Source organism: Theobroma umbraticum, unplaced genomic scaffold (genome assembly GCF_002168275.2).
Source record: "Theobroma umbraticum cultivar Fairchild unplaced genomic scaffold, ASM216827v3 scaffold_147.0, whole genome shotgun sequence".
NCBI classification, from domain to species: Eukaryota; Viridiplantae; Streptophyta; class Magnoliopsida; order Malvales; family Malvaceae; genus Theobroma; species Theobroma umbraticum.
Window position 1 is genome coordinate 6993140 of NW_018397259.1, and position 23780 is coordinate 7016919.

At 33.4% G+C, this 23780-nt stretch overlaps 2 protein-coding genes and 1 pseudogene across 3 annotated transcripts; all 3 read right to left on the reverse strand.

The window, feature by feature from the left end:
- Nucleotides 1-179: 179 nt before the first annotated feature.
- LOC110415075 (protein BONZAI 3) lies at nucleotides 180-7757 on the reverse strand. Its single transcript, XM_021426563.2, has 16 exons — nucleotides 7339-7757; nucleotides 5843-5890; nucleotides 5390-5538; nucleotides 5212-5260; nucleotides 4299-4355; nucleotides 3824-4003; nucleotides 3604-3738; nucleotides 3442-3503; nucleotides 3224-3317; nucleotides 3032-3146; nucleotides 2853-2929; nucleotides 2502-2636; nucleotides 1745-1909; nucleotides 1556-1669; nucleotides 1324-1420; nucleotides 180-486 (listed from the first exon to the last, which is right to left on the reverse strand). The coding sequence occupies exons 1-16, from the start codon at nucleotides 7492-7494 to the stop codon at nucleotides 389-391; spliced, it is 1731 nt and encodes a 576-aa protein (XP_021282238.1). The 5' UTR covers nucleotides 7495-7757; the 3' UTR covers nucleotides 180-388.
- Nucleotides 7758-12385: 4628 nt separating this feature from the next.
- Nucleotides 12386-18162, reverse strand: LOC110414899 (protein BONZAI 3-like; annotated as a pseudogene).
- Nucleotides 18163-19925: 1763 nt separating this feature from the next.
- Nucleotides 19926-23737, reverse strand: LOC149527278 (uncharacterized). Of its 2 annotated transcripts, XM_089783414.1 has the most exons (5): nucleotides 23580-23735; nucleotides 22732-23107; nucleotides 21325-22174; nucleotides 21118-21234; nucleotides 19926-21028 (listed from the first exon to the last, which is right to left on the reverse strand). In XM_089783414.1, the coding sequence occupies exons 3-5, from the start codon at nucleotides 22132-22134 to the stop codon at nucleotides 20153-20155; spliced, it is 1803 nt and encodes a 600-aa protein (XP_089639540.1). In that variant the 5' UTR covers nucleotides 22135-22174; nucleotides 22732-23107; nucleotides 23580-23735; the 3' UTR covers nucleotides 19926-20152. The 2 variants fall into 2 exon arrangements, with proteins under 2 accessions (XP_089639540.1, XP_089639539.1); XM_089783413.1 differs by lacking the exon at nucleotides 22732-23107 and having other exon boundaries at nucleotides 23580-23737.
- Nucleotides 23738-23780: the final 43 nt, after the last annotated feature.

The window sequence follows — 23780 nt, forward strand, 5'->3', positions numbered from 1 at the left end:
AATAAGTTGGAAGAAAGAAGAGATTAGTAGTAAAACAAAACTAAAGTATTTGGCTTAAGTTTCAACAAATTAATTTCAGAAAGTTAAAAGTAAAGTAAACTTGAAATATAACAAAATCAGAATTGCAGTTTGCATTTCTTGGCTTTGCACAAGAAACAACAATGCTAATCTTGCTTTGGAAACAAAGAATCAAATAATCTTGAATCGACCAATTTGGACAGAACAACAATCTTGACAGATTGTAGTAAAACTATCATTCTAATTCTAGTGTGCATATACAGATTGGCTTCCTGGGCTATCTTATGGACGGGCTATAACTATCATTCTAATTCTAGTATATGCACAAGGTTTTGATGTATTTTGTGTTAGAATCCAAACAAGTTCACACTCAAGCATTGAGTGGCTTAATGTCTCTAGAACGCATGTAACTCAAAAACTGCCCAGGCAGCTCTTCCAGTAGAGCTTGAACAACAGAAATCCGGCAGCCTGTAAAAACGCCATCATCTGATTAGTAAAATTGAATTGAAAAGAAACAAGTAAAACGAAGAAGAGGAGGCTAATATCAAAAGTAGAAAAAAGTTGGAGTTGAGTATCACCATATGCAATTGTCTTAGGCTTGTAAAAAGATACAATTATAATCAAGTGATTAAGAGCTCTGTCTGAGTCATTTAGCCTATAACATTTAGAATTGTAACCAGCACAAGAGCTCCAAGCTAAGTCAACTACTACTTTAAAGTCTCCAAATACGTATTTCCAATGTTTTCCTGAGGCAGAATGTTAATGCAGCTCATGCACCATTGCCAGCAGACCTTTTGTTTTTATTAGTACATGGAAGCGGGGAAACCTGTTAAAAAGCACAAGCCCTAAGCCTAGCAACTCCAAGACAATCCTCTAGCAGACCCTTCTTTCACCTTGAGCACAAAATCTTTTGTTTAATCCCCCTATATTCCTCACTTTGCAAAAGGAATATACTAGTATCATACGGAACAGTCTACAATCTCAGGCCAAACCCACTCAGACTGCATACCTTGCAGGCTTGCACAAAAGGAAGACAATTGACAGCCTAGGCTGTCCCATTTTACTATGTTCCAAGGGATGAGACAGCAAGCTTTAGGTTTTCAGGTCGTTTTAAGAATCAACTTAAAAGCCATTTAACTATCAAATTCCCAAACCATTTCATCTTGAGAAATCACAAGGCATTGATATCTGCTTCTTTTATGTGTCCTTTTGATCGTAAGTTGGGGAGGAAGGATTTAAGCTTGAATCCTTCATCCTAGAGAAAATGAGAACAAACATGCATCCAAAGGCAGAAAAATGACTTACTATACACTTCTCGCATAGGAACAAATTGGACAATGTCTCGTGTAGCCAAACGGCCTGTTGAACTCTCCAATCGATGTCCATTATCAGCATCCAGAATCTACATTAAGACCCGGAGCTTTTTTCTTGGTTACTCTTTTGGTGGCAAAATACAAGCAACTACAGCTCAATGAGTCTAGTAATGCAAAAACTGACAATTCAAATATGCTGAGGGTTCTAGAAAACAAGGGCATACCTCCATTTGTTTAAAGTCTGCATCCCCCACTCCAACTATAAGAATAGATAGAGGAAGATCAGATGCCCTAACCAAAGCCTCCATTGTTTCTTGCATATCTGTCAGCACTCCATCCTGGCCAAAGATCTTCGTAAGTTAGACAAAGAATAATAGTTCTTAACGCACATAAAAGTGATAGTTCCATTTTACCGTTATAATGAGCAACACAAAATATTTGGTAATGTCATTTGAGATGGTCTGTCCAGCTATTTGTGCAGCCGTGTTGATCACATGGCCAAACAAAGTGGGCCCAGCCAGAGTGACATTGTGCAGAGCATTAGCATAAGCAGCCATGATGCCTTCAACTCCTTCAACCTGTTAAAGGAAGTAAATTAACCAGTCTTGAAAAAGAAATAAATGTAAGCTTCAACATGTGTGAATCTAGTGCCAACAAGCAAGAGCAACCAAACAAATTAGCTGCAACTTTTAGTCAATAGAAAATGTAATATTGGTCTCATAACAACAGTGGTTGTAATGTATATCTTTTCTTTTTTTGGCCTGTAACTGATTGGCCAGTTATGAAAAAGAACAAATACAAAAGAAAATTCACTGCATAACAATTGTGAACTTGGGAAATGAAGATTTTGAATGAAGTTAAAGTGAAAGTATGATATTCCAGAGTGAAGGGTTCATATTTTCAGATCAACATTATAGAACTAAAATAACCTTAATCAAATAAAAAAAGTAATGACAGTGCTAATAATGATGATTTTTTTTTTTAGATGGTAAGAGTGGAAACAACTAGATCAATACAAACAAGATACGATAAACAATTCTATTGCACTTCCACAAGTAGAATGCAAAATGATATTTTGAAAGAAAATGAAATCATTTTGCAGGTGTCTTAAAACAGCTGCATATATTTAAAACGTAAATGGTGAAAACATACAAACTCTGTGTCTCTTACCTCATGGGCATGAATGCCATTCAGGTTAAAACAATGTGATACAGTGCCATCATACGCCCTTCCTCCAAAACCCCAGGCTGGAAACCGCCTATCAGAATCATAAAATTGTATGACCTCTCCAACTTCCATTATAGCCTGTTTATAATGTCATCAGTAAGTTAGCCACCAATTTCATTAACCACTAGTGTTAGCTTCCAAATTTCTCAAACAAGTTCAATCTCAACAAAGATGATCAATATAAATACACTTTGTTCTATGCAAACTTAATACATTGCAAATATTCTTATGCTATCTCATGGAAAACATTTCTGCTAAATAGTAGTGCAGTATTAAAAGCCATCTCAGCCTTACCTGCTGATAAGAATTCAATCGCCCTGAAGGATTAATGTAGTGCAAAGAATCAGGATTTTGAGGATTTCCATTTGAAGCTGAAAAAGTCAAACATGTAAATTATGAACCAGAACATGAGATCAGGAACAGGAAAATAAAAGCCTCAGCTAAGGATATCAAAGGGCAGAAAGATTATTTACCTGTGAAGTCAATGGCAACCATGAAATTTAGCTCAAATCCACTAGATATGTAATCAAGGAAACTGAATTGCACCTTCTCAATAAATTCATCTACGAAGAGCTGACCCTTCAAGACCTGTAGGGCAAAATTATGTTTAAGAACACATTGACATATTTTAGGTTGAAAATCTGATGCCAAACATGGATGAGCACCTTCTCCTGACCACGACGAGACGGGAAAACCAAATTTGCACCGCTTCTGTCTTTGTAAAGCTCTTCCAACTGTGAAACTGATTTCTGAAGTTTGCTGATAAAGTAAATAAGAAAATCCTAAATCACTTCTTTCTTCCCAGGCATCAAACACTTTCATCTATTAAAAGCGAAAAATGAAAAAAGCCAACAATGGAGAGACCAGAAATTTCAATCATTACCCAATGAGAGCATGATCACCATTGCTGTTGAAATCGAAACACTCGATAAGTAATGGGTTATCCTGTAATCAACATAGAACATACAAAAGTAACCATGGTGCCAAAAATCTCATAAACTCTTAAGATATTATCACAAGAATCATAAAGAGATAACAAGCTTGCCTTGCTTCCAAACTGTTGCATGCTCAGATATAAGGTTCTCCAAACTGGATATAAATTGTTGTTTATCACCTCTGTCTTGCATATTGGGACAGAATTTCCACTTTCAAGTAGTCTTGAAATTCTCAAGAAAGGATCCTATAAGCAAAAGAGAATAGGATGGAAGTTTGAACACATACACGCACATGAACAGACCAAACCTAGATGCATCATGAGCACATACACTTTTAGAAAACACGTCCTTGTTGTCCAATTGGGAACAACGCAATTTCATCTCAACAGCCATTCTGGATGAAAAGTTTTCTTCAGCATGGACAGTCAATGTCCCTAAGTTTCTGGAACCTCCAGGCCCATTTTTGCTATGGAGATTGAGAGTTAAAGATCGATTTCTTTTGGTCACTATCTGCCAAGCAAAAGTGAAGCCACATATGTTAGCGTTAAGCATGGTTTAACCAATCATTCTAACTGGTTTTAAGCCACTTATTTTGGAAAATTAGCATTAGCAAGCAAATTCGGTTGTCGACTGAAGGGAATCAATAGATTTTAGCTGTCATGATGGAAAGTATAATGCAGGTTTTCAAGAACTGCACCTGAAAGACAGTAGAAACAAATGAAATAATTCTAACAGTACTTCCCGAGTTGAAACTAAGGAAACACATCAACATCCAAGGAGCAATAATGGATGCAAGGCAACTCACCTCGGACAGAACACAAGTGGCTTCTCCCAAAAATTCCTGCCCATTCAACTTTAGCGCCTAGAATGCAACACAACAAAATGTTGAATAATATAGTTCAGTCTTCACCTTCGGCAAATTTCTCATCAGTTTTGGAATCATTACACCAAAGAAAAAAAAAAAAAGGACACAGATGTTTCCATTAATTTGTAATATTCAGCCTTTCAAAAGATTTCTCTCAAAATTTTCCATCCGAATGCAATCTTCACTTCTTGTATCTATTGTGAGCATCCATGTTGAGTGACTAAATGTCTAGTTACTTCAAATAACAGTCTTATTTTCATGATCGTCAATTCCATTTATATAAAATTTGAACAGCTATTCACTGTATCAGCACAAAGTTGTACGATTATGAAATTCACATATTTTTTGAACCAAAATAAAAAGCAACAAACTTACGTTACCATTTTAATTTACTTTCATCCAAAAATTCTTTGCAAGACTTCTTTTGTGTGTCAAAGTAGGCAGTGGAACTTATCTTGTCTTATGGTAAATTCCATATGCCGAGAAGAAAAGGAAAAAGAAAAGCAGCAATACCAATTTTCCAAAATCAAAGAATCTTTATCAAACAACTGTTTTTTTTCACTCGTTGGAAACTCTTCAATCCAGAAGTAAAATTTGTAAAACATTTTTATATCTAAGCCCATACACATCAGCAGTCATTCTTTTATGATGGTTCATCATAAACTTCTTAGCCTCCTCAAGTGTTATAATCCTATATGAATGAATTACTAAATTCATTTAGAAAGGAGTTTCATTTCTGAAATCTAGAAAGGAATTTCATCTACCACAATACAAACTTAAAAAACCTTATGATTATTAATTGCTAAAGATGTCATGGTAAATGTGACATTGCTAAAGATGAATTGTGACATACCTTCACAGGTATGCCTTGAAATTTGGTGTCCACATCATATATATGAAAACTGGAGCAAAGGGAAAAGAGAGGAGCATCAATCTCACAATCCACACAGCCACACACACAAACCTATCGTTTATCTGGACGAAAATCTATCGGAAAGATATAGACATTTAAGAAAATATGAGAAGCTTACACCAAATGTTGAACAATCTCAAACTGATAAGCAACATTAATCTTCTCAATCCAAGCAGGATTGAGACTGTTCAGTATGACTTCTGTGCGACCAAGCTCCTCTAGTGTCCCATCCCTTTTCCTTACATACAAAACTGTCATAGGATCACTCTACAAGAAAACAAAAAACTGTTTCAGATTAAACCCACTAAAATCACAGGACACTAGCAATTGTGAAGTCAATTTGTACAGTGATGTGCAGTAAAAGACCTGAATTTTCAGGTAATTTTTATGATGCATGACATTTTCTAATCCTCTTATGTTAACATGTTGAACGTCAATGAGGTACATAGTCATGTCATAAAATTTCAAAACTTGTAATCAGAAAAATGATTAAAGGCAAATAAAAACTGTTTGTTCAATAGGCACTTAATTACACAGAAAAATGAAGAATAGAAAACGTCAAGAATCTTACCTTTGATGTGATGTCACGATCACGTAAGTTTGAAGCTGATATAGACAACTGCAATGCACATTAGAATCACAGTAATACACCATAATGGGCAGAGTTCTTGTACACTTATAAAATTAATTCAAACATAAAATGCATCTATAATTTATAGTTGCATATTTTAATGTATCCTATTATGCCAACTGCATCGAATGACATTGTTTCCCATGCAGCATTAAGATGTTTGGAAACAGCCACATGATTGCACTTTTAGTTAGCAAAAAGGCTGCTTATGGACTGCGAAAATGAACTTGTCATTGATGTCATAGAGGAGAACGGAAAGCACCTATATATTCTTGGCAAGAACAGGACAATTCTAGTATTTGATCATAATGAGCAGGACGATAGGTATCAAATCTCTTTCAATCAATTTATATTTATCATTTTAACTACGTCAGAGACACTCTGGCATTAGACCCTTCACCTGGCTAAACTTGATTTCAAGCATGAGATGTGAAAAGTTGGCACCTTGATGCATTCATTAGTATACTTATTAGTTATTACTCCCGTGAGGAATAGTTGGAAGTGCTACTGCTAAAAAAGGTCCAAATGATTGCCCCCTAGTATGGCCTGGCTAATAAAGCATTCACATCAGTGGAAACTAAAAGAATCAAACAAAAGCATCTTGTGCTCCTATGTCCCTCCAAAATACAAATTCTAGTCATCCAAGGTACGAACAAGGGCAATAAAGAAATATATCATGTCAAAACCTTGCCCATAGTCAAACTTCTATAAGCAAATGATTGAACTCATGTTTTCTGTCTCCCAGCCGACTATTTCAATATCACAGAATCTAGAAAATGAGAACCTTACAATGTTTCAGCCAAGAGAAACAATAGTTAGGAAAACGTTTTGAAGAGGATTAGTTTAATTTAAAGCAGGTGACCTAAGCTTGCTAGCAAAAACCAACATTATTACATCAATTAAGCAGTGACAGAATACGCCAAAAACATCAACTTTGCATGATGACTGATGCAGAGAAACAGAAACAAATTTAAGGGTAAACATCACCACCACTACCACATAAACATAGAACCACCGCTCTCCATATATTACTACTAGGTTGTACTGGGAAATTTGAAACATGAAACTCAACCAGTCAGTAGAAAACAATTCCGGGTAACTAAAATATTCATCCAAAGGGTCTGATTACAGTATAATCCAGTTCATAGGCATATGTCAATGCCCTGTATGCAACTATGAATCACTAAACCTCATTAACCAGTCCCAGCATGTACAGACACACCTTAAACATTATGGCAATAAAATAAGTGATTAATTTGAAAGTTAAAAAATTCCTTCCTTTGTCTAGTGCTAAACAGAAAACTTATGATTCTTTGATGCAAAACCTCCATCAGAAACTTAAAAACAGCACGAAATATCAGATAAATTTGAAATATTTATTGATACAGCACATGAAAATATTGTTTTAATATAGATATAAATAAAAAATATTATACCTCAATTTGGGTAAAAAGAGGATTTTGACCCCGGGCTCTGAAAAAGTGATCAACGGCGTCGTTATGTCCCGCATTATTATTGGCGGTGGGCCTAACTTGAACCCCACCTATAGCTTGTTTGCCTCCTTCCACATCTCCAGAAAAGCAAATTCCCATTTCTCTCTCTCCTCTCGCTCGCTAAAATAAAAATCCCAAATTCTTTACAAGGAAAAACCTAAATTAGATCGTCAAACCATGTATTTCTTGAAACTTAAAGATTTGATTTTGGCATATCTTTAATAAAGTGCTTGCCTTGCCCGAAAAGAAAGTCCTTAATAATATTCGCCTAAATGGCCACGCTTGTTAATAAAAAATTATTGCCTGAGCCAGGCTAGATTTCTTTTTGCTTGTTTCTCAAGAAAATTTGGGTAAAATTATAGTTCGAGAGACGAAAAAAAAGAAAAAACTGAAACTTTGTAGCGAAATTGTAGGTTAATTTAAGGGTTTAAACTCGGTCTGACGTACAAAATTGGAAAGGATTGATTGCCAAGTGGTCTGGTCAAAGAATAGTCAACAATATAGAAAAATAAAAGATTGGTCAAAATAGCCGTAAACCTTTGTATTAAATTCTTAATGTTAATAAAAACTATTTTTCTCCCACAAAATCGTTGCCCGAAAATACGAAGCAAAATGATAAAGATAAGAAATTAATAACTTTGAATATATCTTAAATTCTAGTCATAATTTAGGCTCTTACCATTCTATTCAATCATACAAGAATAATCTTAAAAATTATAAATTCGAATTATAATATTATACCTGATTTAGAGAAGTCTACGAGTTGAGTTAGATGAAACTTGATTGATACTTTTAAAATCTTATCGATTGATTGTATCTACTAATATAAACACATATAATTAACTTTATTATTAAAATATAAATATATTTGTATTAACATTTTAATTTTTAAGTATATTTATGAATTATAAATTTTACTTATATAATAAAATAATTTGGACATTTTGTACTTAAAAATGTTTTGAACTAGTGAAAAAAATCAAATAAACTTTTTTTTATTACATTTCAAATTCTTGTATTTTTTTTAAATCAAATAAGTTTTTATGATTAACAGTTGATTAACTGTCAAAATATCATTTGTCATTTTATATCACACAGTGTTAATGTGGATATGTTGACATGTTATAGTGAATGGTGACACGGCATTATGACATGATTGCATAACATTTTCACTTTCCACATCAAAACCTGAGGATATAATGTGATCATAAAAATAATATTAGTCAACCCTTAGTAATAAATATCTATTTGACTCAAAATAAATATATCAAGATTTAATTAAAGATAATAAAAAATAAGAGTTTATTTAATTTTTTTTAATAATTTAAAATTTTTTTAAATTTTTATGCCAATTATTTTATTAACATGTATAGTTTCCAAATCATTCCAATCAATTTAACAAAGAGAATAAAAAAATATTTAAAAACCTATAATGATTTTTGCTAAATCAAATTTACTTATAAGATTTTGACGTGAAAAATCAATTAAAATCATGAAATTTTCTTACTAAGCCGAGAGAGTATGGATTTAAATTTTTCTTACTTATTAAAATTGTACCATTGATTTAAAAACTATTATTCTTTTTAAAATAAATGCATGTCATGCACTAGTTGAATGACAAAAGATAAATATTTCTCAGTAAATAGGAGAGAACAGAGAAAAGAAAAATGCAATTTTTAACCTATGGTCCCTTATTTATTAAAGAAATATAATATTTAAAAAATGTTTGAATTATTTAAAAAAATTTAAATAAATGTTTATTTTTATTATATTTAATTAATTTTTTATATTTTTATTTTTTGTTAAATAAATCTTTACAAATACTGATGGATTAATTATTGTTAGTTAAAATGTTACTTGTTATTAGTATGATGATATGGTAAAATGATCTTTTTCACCATAAATGTCAGTATTAAGTGAGTATAAAAAAATAATTGTTATTTTAACTAATAGTAAATAACCAACTGTTAATCATAAGAGTCTATTTAATCCAAAATAAAAATTATAGACTTAATTGAATGTAATAAAAAATAAAAATTTATTTAAAATTTTAAAATATTATGCCATTATAGGAAAAGACAAAGAAAAATGTAAAAAAAATAAATAAATAAAAATATAACAGTCGCCAAATTGACATGATATTAATTAATCAACTAACCTCACCTCATTTATATATATAGACACAAAGTCATATACACTATTGTCAAGTTCCCTTGAAACGATCAACAAATTATTACAAAAAATATAGCAAAAAACAAGAAAGAAAGAAAAGAATTTATAAAGACTTACGTGATTATGGCGGAGCAAAAACTCAGAACTTGGTTACTGAGTAGGATTTAGATTCTCTTTGGCCTTCGTCTCTACTTCTTTTCTTTCATTTCTTCATCCTCTTGCATGTATTTATAGGAGAGGATGGATAACCTGACAACCAAATTACTCGGTTTCACGTCATGGATAAGATGTCAGCCAGTCTGACATTGGTCTTGCTTTTAATATTCTTCCTTTGATTTCGTGCGTATAATAGAAACAGAATCCTACTTAAATGAAGAAGTTCATGCTCGGAATCAAAGCAGAAACCACTGTTTGTTTCTTGAATGAGAGCTCAGTTGGGAAACTCAGACAAGCCTTTTAATTTTATCATTTGCCTCGCAATTTACATACAAACAGACATGCATGCATGCATGCATGCGTACATTAAAACTTTCTCAAAGTCTACAAGTCAATACTAATCTTATCCATTCCCAAGGGAAAGAAAAGGATTTTCCAATTACAACGGCTATGTGGAATATTCCAATCCATGGAAATTCAACCTTTGGGTGGGTTGTTTCGTTATTTCAATGAAATTTCAGGGTTTGGAAGAGTTGGACCATTTGCAATTGAATTCTCTTCTGCGTACATGACAATTGTGCAATTGCCTTTTATACTATCAAAACTAATAAAAAGAAAAAAGTTAAGAAATCGAAACTCACTAATAAACTTTTGTTTACCAAGTGGCAATTTACGTATCAAACGGTGATGTTTTACCAATTAATATTGTTGTGAATAAATTTTTATTTATTAGACATGTGACATAATATTATAAAAATAATAAAAGAAGAGATATTGAATCGGAACAAATAATTTGCAGTCGCTTAAGAAAAGCTTTTGATTAGTGAAGGTGTTAACCAACATAAAATATTTTGACTATTATACAATAATAATAATGAGATTTTGACATTAAGTTTTGACCTATTCCACTTTTGTCATATTCTAACAATTGTAAATTAACCAAGAAACAACCCACTTCTAGGAATAATGGGTTGCGTGCAATCAATCCAATTTGGTCATTTTTCACACTTGAAATTAGATAATTATATATTAACTTCAAATATGCATTGATTAAGAAGTGAAGTCTGACTCTTTCTTGGCATTTCACTAGTTGACTAGAGACTAAAAGTCTATTTGTTAAAGTACACACTCCATAATATCTTGTAACTAATATTTTTATTAAAAGAAAATTGTGAGAGATAACTTCTTTAGTAAGTTTAATTTAAAAATATTATTTATTATACTTTTGACATAACTTGATAACAATACTTTTTAAATAATTTCAGATAAATTAAAATAGTATCAATTTTCTCTATCTTCTAATTTACATAAAAATTTTAAAATTAAATCTTGATTTCTCTCTCTTGTCAAATACGGTCTATTTTGCCATGCAACTCTTTTTCACTATCCCAAAGAGCAGAAATGATATTAAGGTATATATTTTAAATTTTTGAGTTTATCAGTTTGTATTCTTAAAACTTTAAAGTTTAAGAGGTTGAAATTGATTAAACATATAGATAAATTAAAACACTGCATGACTTTGGTAACTTAAACCTAATTATGAGTAAGCAAATCAATTAGTTATTAGATATTACATTATTAGTTTTTAGACATTGTGTTATTAGTTTTAAGGTATTGTGAGATTGGTTTTTAATTAACATTGCATGACTTAATAATTATGTCTTTGGTTTTTAAGTATTGTGAGATTAGTTTTTAAACATTGCATGACTTAATAGTTATGTTTTTGATTTTTATGTATTAAGTGACTGGTTTTTAAGTATTACGTGATTAGATTGTAAGCATTGCATAACTGATTTTTAAGTAATGCCTAAGTCACACAATACCTAAACACTAACCATGCAATGCTTTAGTAACTAGTCACGTATACCTATCAACCAGTCATGTAATGTCATATCAACTGGTTATGTAACACTTAACAATCAATTACGTAATGCTTAAAAATTAATCACACCCAAAAACCTGTTACGTAATACTTAAAAATCACAAAAATTACTGAATTCTATTTAACAAAATCAACAACTTCAAATAGCACATTATATTCCATTTAACAATATAATCAACAAATATACCTATTTGGAGAAGAATGCTTAAAATTTTCAAAGGTTTTTTTTCATATATCAAAAACCATTCCAAAATACTTAAAATGCTCAAAACGCTTAAAGATTTTTCCTCGTGTGTCATAAATTACTCCAAAATACTCAAAATACTTAAAAATTTTTCTTTCTAGTAAAAAATACTCTAGAGATGAATTGTCTGATAAGTAAAGTTTAAAGGATATGAGTCGGTCAGTTTGAAACGTGAACTTAAACATATGAGTTGGTTTCATTAAGGGTAATGTTGTCTAAAATTAATTTCTCTTTGATTAAAAATAGTTAAAATTATAAAAAGAGTTATTTCTAAAAACACCTTATTTACGAGAGGTATTTTTGAAAAGAACCCTTTCATTAATCATTAATTACCGTATTTATAATTTATCCGTAACGTATAATATAGAATAAAATGTATTATAAAAATGTACAATCATCAGAGAAATTATTGTCCAATCTGGATTAACATTCTTCTCAAGGATAGCAATGAGCAATGGTAGACTCCAAACATCCATTATTATAATACGATTATTCGAAGTCTCCTATGGCTTGGCCACAGCCTTCTACCCCTTTTAGCTCAGGCCAAGATTTACAGTTGAGAGAGAATTGCAACCTAAATTCAGCTGATTGATATATAGTTCTACCATCTGTACTTGAAAAAGTAAAAAGGAAAAACTATAATCAGTCTTAATAATGATATTAACAATGTTTTTTGTGAAGGTTTGGGGTGACAGAATGCCTTTCAAGCAATGAAACCATGTGGTTTAATATTTCTGGATTGCATGCAAGTCAAAAACTGTTCAGGCAGCTCTGGCAGAAGAGCTTCAACAAGAGAAATCTGCCCTCCTGTCCCAAATAGAACGGATTAGTTAGAGAACTGAAGTAAACCCAATTCCCAACATCTAATTGTTTTGCTGCTATCACCTACATGATGAATCCCTCAAGCAGAAGATAAATATGAAGATTCAATCAGAGCAGGAAAGATATATACACTCACCATGTACTTCTCGCATTGGAACAAATCGAGCAATGTCTCGAGTTGCTACTCGACCTTTAGAACTCACCCACGGGCATCCATCTTCGGCATCCAGGATCTGCAAACAAAATTGGTTTTTGTTTTTTCAATGCATAGGTTAATATCCGGTGCAGCTCCACTTTGATCTTTAGTAATGTAAATAATATTGGATAACACAGGGCATACCTCCATTTGTTTAAAATCTGCATCTCCCACTCCTACTATGAGGATAGACAAAGGAAGATCTGTTGCCTTTACCACGGCATCATTTGTTTCTTGAATATCAGTTAGGACTCCATCCTATATAAGGTGACAGTTCTTTGTCAGTTAGGCAGACAACAGCAGTCCTTACTGCAAAAGGAAGCAATAGTTCCTTAATTCTTACAGTTAAAATGAGCAGGACAAAATATTTTGTGCTGTCATATAAGAACCTAGCAAGTTGCGCAGCCCTGTTGATCACTTGGCCAAATACGGTAGGTCCTGACAGAGTAACATTGTGAATAGCACTAGCATAAGCAGCCATGATGCCTTCAACTCCTTACAACCCGTCAAACACAATTTTCATTATTTAGCAGTTTCCTTCTATGATATTGAATAAGCAGGTTCAGAGAGATGAAGAAGCGTGGCACAAGCTTAAGGACTCTGCAATTCTCACCTCGTGATAGCCATTGGTTATGTCCAAGTTAAAACAATGTGATGAACTAGTGTTAAAAAATGTCTTCGCTCCAAAACCCCAAGCAGGAAAGCGCTTGTCAGAATCATAAAATTGTATAACCTCCCCAACCTCCATTACAGCCTGTAAACGATCAAGTAGTCAATAATTTAGACAGCAATTTTTTTTTCTCCAAAAAAAAAGAGGGGAAAGGGAAGAAATAAACAAAATGATTGTAATTTTAATATTTAAAACAAATTTTGAACAAATATCAGTTTGATTAATGGAATCCTAACAATATTAGTTACTATTTCATGAGAGATAGAGTCTTTTTCAAAGTAATAAGGGTAGCTTTAGTTTCAATAGAACTTCATAAATGACAATTATATTTCATGTCATATATGTCACGACATGTTACACTTCCCAAGTGAACAAAAGCCGGCCCAATCTTACCTGCTGGTAAGAATTTAATCTGCCTGACGGATCAATATAGTGCAAAGAAGTTGGATTTCGAGGAAGTCCATTTGATGCTGGAAAATTTTAATATCCAATCAGCAAGCATGAACCAGACCAGCCATAAACATGAAAAAAGAGAAGAAAGAAAAGGAAAATGGAGGGTGGTCGACTGTCATTTACATGTAAAGTCAACTGCAACCATGAAATTTAGCTGGAATCCACTGGATATATAATCCAGAAAACTGGATCGTGGCTTCTTAATAAGTTGATCTACAAAGAGCTGACCCTTTAGAACCTGAATGCCAATAGTAAGTTAAAGGGCACACTGACATTTTAGTATACCGAATTAACATAGTAAAAACCCTGTGCTAAGCACAGATAATCACCTTATCATGACCTTGACGGGATGACAGAACCAAATTTGCACTGCTTATTTCTTTGTGAAGTTTTTCCAACTCTGAAACTGGTTTCTGAATTTTTCTGATGAAATAAAAAAAAACTCATGAAACCCAAGTTAAATCAACTAGTATACAGGGTAAAAATGAACAGAATCAACAGCGCTGCAGGCATTGGAGTGTGCCAAAATTTACCCAATAAGTACATGGTTGCCGCTGCTGTTAAAATCAAAACACTCGAGAATTAACGGGTTATCCTGTGATGATCAGAGAAGATGAGGAACATAATTTGATGCCAATTGTCTCATAAATTCGTAAGCTCTTTTTGGAAAATACTTGAATAATCACAAAGCGATCATGCCAAGCTTGCCTTGCTTCCATAATGCTGCATGGCAAGACATAAGGGCTTCCAAACTGGATTTAGATCGTTGTTTACCACCTCTGTCTTGTATATGGGAACACAACCTACACTTTCAACTATTTTTGATATTCTCAAGAAAGGATCCTGTAAGACAAAAAAATCAAAGGGAGTCGGAAACACATAATTAAGCAGGCACACACAGACAAAAACAGCAGATTGATAGGTACATTCACTCTTAGAAAACAGGTCCTTGTTGTCCAAATGCGAACAACGTAATACCATCTCAACTATAGTTCTAGAAGCAACTGTTTCTTCAGCATGGACAGTGAGCATCCCAAAGTTTCTCGAACCTCCATGCCTATGTTTGCTTTGGAGATTTAGAGTTAATGTCTGATTTCGTTAGGTCAGTTTCTGTCAAAGGGAGAAAAAAAGGAAGAACACATATACCAGCAATAAATACGGCGTTACTGACAATTCTAAATCGATAAGTCGCTATATCTAGACATTAAGTAAGTTTTCGACTACCTAAGGAAACTGAAAAGAAAAAAGAAATTGTGAGAAATAATTCTTCATAAGTTCAATTTAAAGATATCATTTTTTATAATTTTAATTATTTTTAGTTAATTTTTGACTTTTTAAATAATTTTAAATAAATTAAAATGATTTTAATTTTCTCTATCTCGCCATTCAGATAAAAATTTTAAAATTAAATCTCGATTGCTCTCTCTGATTAAATATTGTCTATCTCATCATCCAAATAGTAGAGATGATATTAAGCTCTTTCTTATTTTGTTTTATTTTTTTTGAGGGTCGATCTTGGGTTCTCAAGGTAACGAACAACGATTTTGCTATAATTGTAGGCAGCATAATGAATATAATAACCGGATATTTTCTAGTGATGACTTGTTTCAAAACGTGTACTGCGATGGAGATGCTTGAATTGATGAGTTGGATCAGATTGGTTAAGATAATGGGCTCAGGGAGAAGGAACTGCTAAAGCATGTTTGATGGGTTTTATGGTTGTTCATGGTTTTGTTGTGTTTGAAATTGAGATGATTGTTAAGCATATTTGTTGAAGATTTTGATTCTTTTAATGAGATTTTGAGTTGAAATTGTTTGGGAAATATTTTGTAAAGAACGTATATTTTGTTTTTGCATAAGGGGAGTAAGTAAGGCCCCTTTGATAGAAATATATTTTGTCTTAGTTTGGAGAGTTATGGAGTTTTGTAAATTATTTTTTATAAAATACATAATTTCATAGCTTAGTAAAAAAAAAAATATTTTAAGTTCTTGAGTTGATTGGTTTATTCATAGAATCCCAAAGTTGAGGAGTTGAAATTAATTAAACTGGTTTTTAAATATTATGAGATTGGTTTTTAGGTACACGTGACTGGTTTTTAAACATTGCGTGGTTAATTTTTTAATCAATACCTAAGTTATACAATGCCTTACTAACTAGTCATGTAATACTTTATTAATTAGTTACGCAATGCTTATTAACTAGTCATGCAATACCATATTAACCAGTTACACAATACTTAAATATTAATCACGCAATGCCTAAAAATCATCAAAACTACTAAATTTTATTTAATAAGATCAACAATTTTAAACGATATATCATAATTCATTTAACAACATAGTTAACGAATATGCCTATTTAACAAAAAATGCTCAAAATGTTTAAAAGTTTTTTTTTCATATATAAAAAATCATTCTAAAATGTTTAAAATGCTCAAAATACTTAAACGTTTTCTTTGTGTATCAAAAAATACCCTAAAATATTTAAAATGCTTAAACGTTTTTATTTCTGGTAAGAATACTTAGGAGATGAATGGTCTGGTCACGAAAGCTCAAAAAATATGAGTTGGTTTGAGGTGCAGACCTAAACATACTTAGATCCGCTAACAGGCTTAGGGTTGAGACCTAAACAAACAACTGAGTCAATTTCATTTAAGATAATTTTATCTAAATTTTAATTCTTCTGACTAAAAATAATTAAAATTATAAAAAAATCTATTATAAAAAATACCTTATACATGGAGTTCATTAACAAAAAAAAAACTCCGAAAAGAAATATGTCCGGTATATTTCAAGGAGCAATATAATGGCCGCAAGGTGCAAGTCACCTCAGATAGAACACAACTTGCTTCTCCCAAAAATTCTTAGATCATTCAACTTTAGCATCTGTAAGATAACATGGTAAAAGAAATGAATAATATAGTTCATCACTTCAAGTAAGTTTTTCATCAATCTTGGGACCAAAACTCCAAAACCTTTACAAAATGAATTGTGATATGTATACCTTCACCGGTACATTATGATATGCGGTATCCACGTCATATACATGAAAACTGGAGCAGGGGTAGAAGAAGAGGGAGTAATTAGTCCAATAATCCAGACCGAAAAAGGCTACTGAAAAGTACAAGGACTAACGTGGTAAAGATGAGAAGCTCACACTAAAGATTGGACTCTCTCAAACTGATAAGTAAGATGAATCTTCTCAACCCAAGCAGGATTCAAATTGTTCAGTATAGCTTCTGTGCGACCAAGTTCCTTGAGTGTGTCCCATCTTTTCGCTTTGCATACAGAACTGCTATGGGGTCGCCCTATAAGAAAACAGTAAACAGTTCAGCTGAAACCGTACTTGGCACTTGCAATTAAAAAGTCAATTTTACAGTGTGGGGCAATATCTTTACATGCAATAACAAGAATGGTTTCAGTACAATTAGTATTCCAAAATTTAGAGCCGATGTATATTGGTCATAGGAATGTATAATCAGCTAAGCACACTGTCCAGGACACGTTGGACCACTTAATCACAGCAACGAGAAAAGGCAGATCGATACTAGCTAGCTGTTCATATACACACAAAGTGCAGAAAAAGAAATAAGAGAGAATTATACCTTTGATGTGATGTCGAGATATAAAGATAACTGCAGTGCTCATTTGACCAACATTAACACATCATAAAATAGAAAGGCAACTTCAACTAAGAAAATGAGATCTGCGAAATTAATGAATAAAGCCTGCCCCAACCACCCACTCAATAAACAGTACTAGAATTCGAAATCAAATTTCAGACACAATCATGTCAAATATGACGAGCGAAGGCACCATGCACATCAGTAATGGACAAGGAGAACTGGTTTTGACTCTGTTAATATTATTCAGAAGTCAATACCAATTAATTTATGCATCTAACATTACTATTCCTAGGCTTGTAATATTCATGAACCCAAATTTAGATGTAGATAAACATGTTTATAACATATGGAAAAATATAAATAAGAACGAAGATATAGATAAAATTATAAAATATGCACCTCAATTCCTGTGAAAGGACAATGTTGACCTCCAGATCTGAAGAAGAAATCAACTGTGTCGTTTCGTCCTACATTTCCCTCAAGCATTGACATGTGACCTGAGGCCTGCTGGCCTCCACTCACATCACCCGACAAGCACTGTCCCATATCTGTCTGTCTACCTTTACAATAACGGGTACATAGAAAAGAAGTTTGTTACCAAAAAAAAAAACGCCATTTTCAACTAATTTCTCGAAGCTCAAGATAAAACTCTGTTGTCTTACGTTAGGCTACGTGCCACTGTGCGAAAACAGTGCTATGGAGTAAATACTACTAATTGAGGCTGTGTTTGTTAAACTCCTCTGCAAATTTAGACAAAAGTTGTAGTTTTGTAGGAAACTCAGGGTGAAGAAAACTGCAAAGCTTGAAGTAAAGGGGACGAAAATATGGTGTAGAATTGCCGGTTCTCAACTCTTTTCCGCATGAGAAACCATCAAAACATATGTTGGAACAATCATAAATAGATTTTGAGTCAAGTTCAAACAACAAAACCAAGGATTTTAAGACTAAAAAGCCCAAATCAGAATCACAAGTTCCTCTGTGAAACACTGGCATTTGGTGATCAAACAATATCTCAAGCATGTTGAACTCAGTAACATAAATATTAAGAAGCAATTTTGCAGTTGGTTTTCCAGACAAATTGAGAGCTTCAGTAAGATTATCAGTTGAAACCAATCAAAGCCAGAAGAAACTCTTGACAAACACGTTCACTTTATGGCTTGACATAAATTATGCAAAGAACAAACACCTTGGGGAAACAACTTACTTGACAATTGGCGTGCAGTGCTTACTAGAAACTGCTTGCTAAATGTCGTTGTTGTTCAATCTGAACTATTCACACTCCATACATATAGACGATTTTACTCCATACACATTGGCGTGCAGTGCTTTTACTCCAGTCCCTTGCTTGGCAATCTACTTGTTGACTTGACCAAAAAGGTTTGCTTTGCCTGAGAACGAGTCCACGACAATGACTTGACTTAGCCTAGCTTGTTCACTTAATTTCCATGGTTGGAGGTTTGGGGTGCGACTAATATAAAATGACTAATGCTGTCTATGTCAACGAGATCGTATACAAGGATTAAGAAAAAGGAGTTTTTTTTGTTTGATTATAAGGCATGTAAGTCACTAATTTTTGCATGGAAGAATCATCCCTCTTCATTCAGCTTATGAACTCGAACCCAAGACCAACAAACACATATTGAAAGTTGTAATAGATCTTAATTTCAAAGGTAAAATACATTGAGATTTTTAATTTTTTATTATAATTATACATGAGTTTATTAATTTTTAAAATAAATAATTTATTTTAAAAAATATATTAATTTTCTCATTAATCAACTTTTTTTATTAACACAATGACATGATAATTTTTTAAAAATAATTTTATTTTTTTTTTAATTTTAAAAATTATTATTATATAAATTATATTTTTCATTTTTACATTTTTTTCTCTTTCAAAAAATTAAAAAACTCTAACCTCAACTCGATCACCTTACGACCAACGGTGATATGATGCTTCCCAATCAAGGGATCACCTGGAAAGGAGCACTACGGAGCGTGATACGGTCGGATCTGGCACTCTCTAATCAAAGCCAACTACGAGGTAACCAATCGCGTGATAATCGACTAATAAAAAGTGAGGTAGAGATTTTTTTTTTGAAAAAAGAGTGAAAAATATTTTAAACATTTCATATTTATCCCTTAATATCATTTATATATTTGAGATGAACTGTTCATTTTGAAACTAATAAATCTACAAAAAATTATAACTAAACTCAAAAGAGTAAGTGTATTTTACCCTTAAACATATCGCGGCTAAAAGAATGTATTAGCAACAGAATAGAGGTTGGCACGGCGCTCGACCACTATCAACCAGATGCTCCCCACAAGTTATATCCAGCTTGCCTCGAAAACAATTGATTTACAAAATAGCCTAATGTTTACTTACTCAGTGATCAACTATTTACGATCCGATTGTGATACAGATATCTATTAAAGTTCAACAAAAATAACAGGAACAGACAGTAATTAATTGAGACAGATTTTGACGAGTGTCAAGTTAGAGGTGTGAAGGGACAGAATCAAAATCAGACTCTCAGCGATAAGACAAAGTGGCACCAGGAAAAGAGTACCGGGATGAAACTGACGTAGAAACAGCTTCAGGCTGAACAACTTGATGATGACGATGCTTCTGGTTATAATCCGCTAAAGCATTAGAAGCATATGTGGGATACAATTCATCCACTTGCTTGCTTTCTCTCCGCCTCAAATGGTCAGTCCCAATCAGGTTTGCCTCTCCTCTTGGACGTGGCAGGTAAGAGTCCACCAATGGAACACCATAATAACGACTATAATATGAATCCATAGCATAGGAGTCCAAAATAGAAGCAGCAGCTAGTGATGTATTTGTAGTTGTTGCTGCAGAAACTGTTGATTGCATATCTTGTGTAGCACCCAAATCATAAGTCCGATACTCTCTCTCAGTCAAATAAGGAGGATCAGAGCGAATTATATCTCTCTGCATAGGCACAGATTCTCCATATACAGTGTCTGATTGTCTTAGAAGCTGCTCCCCATAATCTCTCCGGTAAGACACTGATGTAGGAGCGACATGATGCTGAAGAGTCAAGTTTCTTCTCTCTCCCTGAAGACCATAAGCCCTGTATTCCTTCTCACTCAGGTATAAATCATGACGAATGTCCTCTCTCTGAGAAAATACCAACTCTCCATATCCAAATTGCTGATTCCTCTCATGAGATAAAGCAGCATATCTTCTAGCATTGGCATTGGCATAAGGGTCTCTAGCAGATGCTTCTCTATCTGAAGGAGGCCTTGCTTCCCTTGCTCTATCGTAAGCCTCCCTATTTTCATGGTGTACAGGGATTCGACCCCCTGCCCTTGATGGGGAGATGGCAGGCAGTGCAGTTGAATGAACTGCAACTGGTCGGAAAAGTTCTGTGAGCTTCCGAACCTGAAAGGGAAATTTCAAATTTCATCAATGCTAAAATATGAGAGGAAACAATGAACACCAAACTGCCAGATATGAAAACGATTCCTCACTTGTCTAGCAGTAAGTTCAGTTTTGAATTTGTGCTGTTCATTATAATTTTCCTTGATTGCCTTCTTGAAAATGCTCTCTGCCAGAGGAAAACAATCAGCTTGGACACTGAACCGCACCTGAAATTGAAGTCATCAGTACACAAATCTCTTAAAGTAAGGAGAAAGAGGAGTTATAATTGGAGGAAGATGGCTATAACAGAATGGTACCTGAGCAGGAAAAGCCCCACCAAAAGCCTTAGGCTCAAGTTTCATGCCACCAGAAGAAGATGCCTTATAAATCCCATACATAAGCTTGAGATCATAATCATAGAGAAAAAGCTTAAGCCCTGGTCTGATACCTAACACAAGATCCTTTTTACTCGTTGATACACCCATTACACGGTATCGGAAACAATCTGGCTTGGTCTTTGCATTGCACATAAATATTACACCATCAATCTTTTCTTTCTTCTTATTTTCCTGTTTCTTTTCCTTACCATGGCGCATTTCTTTATTCTTATTCTTCTCTGAATTATTGTGCTTTTCCTTCTGCTCATTTTGTTTTATCTTTTCCTTACCTTTCTGCCTTTCTTCATTCTTCCGTTTTTTATTTGAAACACCAGGCTTCTCTTCCCTTCTTCGTTTCTTAGTATTGTCATTTGGCTTACCTCTCTTTTCCTGGCTATCTGATGCACATGTATTATCTTGGTTCTCTGGGATCCGCTGACCCTTCTCTACATGCTCTGTACTGGTGCTAGCATTCTGTTGGTTTTCTTCCCTTAAATTTAGCTTCTGAGCATTCCCTCCAGTTTCTTTACTTCCCTCTGAAACACTCTTGTTTTTCTTCTTTTTCTTTCTCCTCTGAACCTCAGAAGTACCAGTGGCCTTTCTTGTCTTCAAGAAATTCTTGGCCATTGACTTTGCAATTTCCGATTTGGCCCTCAGTAGATTTGGACCTTTCTCTTCAGATGACTGTGATTTTGTCAAGTCTTCTGCAGTATTGTCATCAGCTTCATTTTTGTTATTTTCTTGTTCCATAGTCTACTGAATGACAGAGTGTTCAAAGCCAATTGTGGTCCTGATCAAATTAGCAGGCAAGCGATTAAGTTTCCAAATCAGGACAGGAGAGAGAGAGAGAGAGAGAGAGAGAGAGAACTCAAAGCAGCAGCTTGGGAACCTTTAAAGCCAGTCAAGCACATCGACTATACTTCCAGGAAAGAAACAGCACATGGACTAAACCAATACTAATTTTTTAAAGTACCGTAAGAGGATTTAATCAAAGAGGTAAAATATAGTGTTTTAAAATCAATATTGAGGTCAATATACAGAAACTAGAATAAGTTGAACAAGAAACTTGGCTGTCTTTCTTATCAGATGACTTGATTTACAATATTGGCTCCAAAGTAGACACAAAAACTTAGTAGGTCCCCAAACACCCACAGTAGAGTCACAGGCTTACCAGTAGACTCCACATTGAACAAAATCAATATCGATTGACTGCTATAACTTCTTCTTAGTCATACATTTTTACCAAACACAAGTAAAAACCATATAATGACAGTTCCTAATTGCCAATACCGAAAGCAATATAAATATATCAAGTCATACATCAGAACAGGGTGAAGAAAATATCACCGTTCAGGAGAGAGTTCTCCCTTCTTTTCTCTTATGTAGCACTTAGAAGAAATTTAATTAGAGAAATTTGAAGTTTCTCTGCTTCTTCTCTCGCCTCACATTATCCAGGGACAGAAAAGAAAGTAACAACACTGTAGAGTAAAACACCATCACAGTAAAATCTTTTCTTCCCTTCCACCATTTTCACAAATCTATTAAACATGATCCATTTTAATCCCAAATAGCTCATGATTCTTTCATTCTAAATGTCTTCTTCGATACCCAAAAGAGGCAAAGCATGTCATTACTGTATTTCTTCTCAATACTCATACATAGATTACCAAACATTGTCCAGGGACTGATAACCTTTCAACATTTTAGATAATGGCGACTCCATCTATTCACAAAACACATAAAAATGCACCCAGAAAAAAAATCAGGTTCCAACTAAAGATTTTTAAAAAGTTCAAACAGAATAAGGGCAGACCACTCACATATTGGATAAACAGTTACAAAAGTAAAACATACAAAAATTAATTCAAATCGGTTCAATCTTAGCTCTAATCATGCAAATTTTCACCAATTATAAATGCAAAGAAATTTCTTAGCTTGTCCCGTTCCAAAAAATAAAAGTTAATATACATCAAAGTTTGACTTTTGTCAGTAAATCAAAAGAAAAAAAAAAACTCACATTCAATTACACTCTAGAAATAGCAGAAGCATTATCTATTAAAATCAACGGTTTAACCAGAAACAGAAGTTTTCGAAATTCGACACTCACCTTATTCTTTTCTCAGCAAACAAACAGATATTGAAAAAAATAAAATAAAAAAAATCCACTCAGAAAACACGCTGCTCTGAAATCTTACCAGGCAAATAGTATAGGGCTTTGAATTTCCGGAAAGCGAATCGTTAGAAGCAGAGAAAAAAAGGACAGATTTTGATTCCAGCAGAGATTTTTCTTTTTATTTTCTAATGAGGTAAAGAAGGAAAAAAAATTCCTAAAATAAAATCTAATCAAACGGCCAATTGTGGGCCTTCAGAGTTAAATAAGAAAAGCTAGAGAATAA

Bases quoted from the DNA above. Each gene is read 5' to 3' on its own strand.
- LOC110415075 (XM_021426563.2), bottom strand. From the start codon at position 7,494: ATGGGAATTTGCTTTTCTGGAGATGTGGAAGGAGGCAAACAAGCTATA. The intron at 3,318-3,441 runs GTAATGATTGAA...TTACTTTATCAG, and splicing joins GGTGATCATGCTCTCATTGG to CAAACTTCAGAAATCAGTTT. The intron at 487-1,323 runs GTAAGTCATTTT...GCGTTTTTACAG, and splicing joins TCCTATGCGAGAAGTGTATA to GCTGCCGGATTTCTGTTGTT.
- LOC149527278 (XM_089783413.1), bottom strand. From the start codon at position 22,134: ATGGAACAAGAAAATAACAAAAATGAAGCTGATGACAATACTGCAGAA. The intron at 21,235-21,324 runs GTACCATTCTGT...CTTCAATTTCAG, and splicing joins GTGGGGCTTTTCCTGCTCAG to GTGCGGTTCAGTGTCCAAGC. The intron at 21,029-21,117 runs GTGAGGAATCGT...TTTCCCTTTCAG, and splicing joins CTGAACTTACTGCTAGACAA to GTTCGGAAGCTCACAGAACT.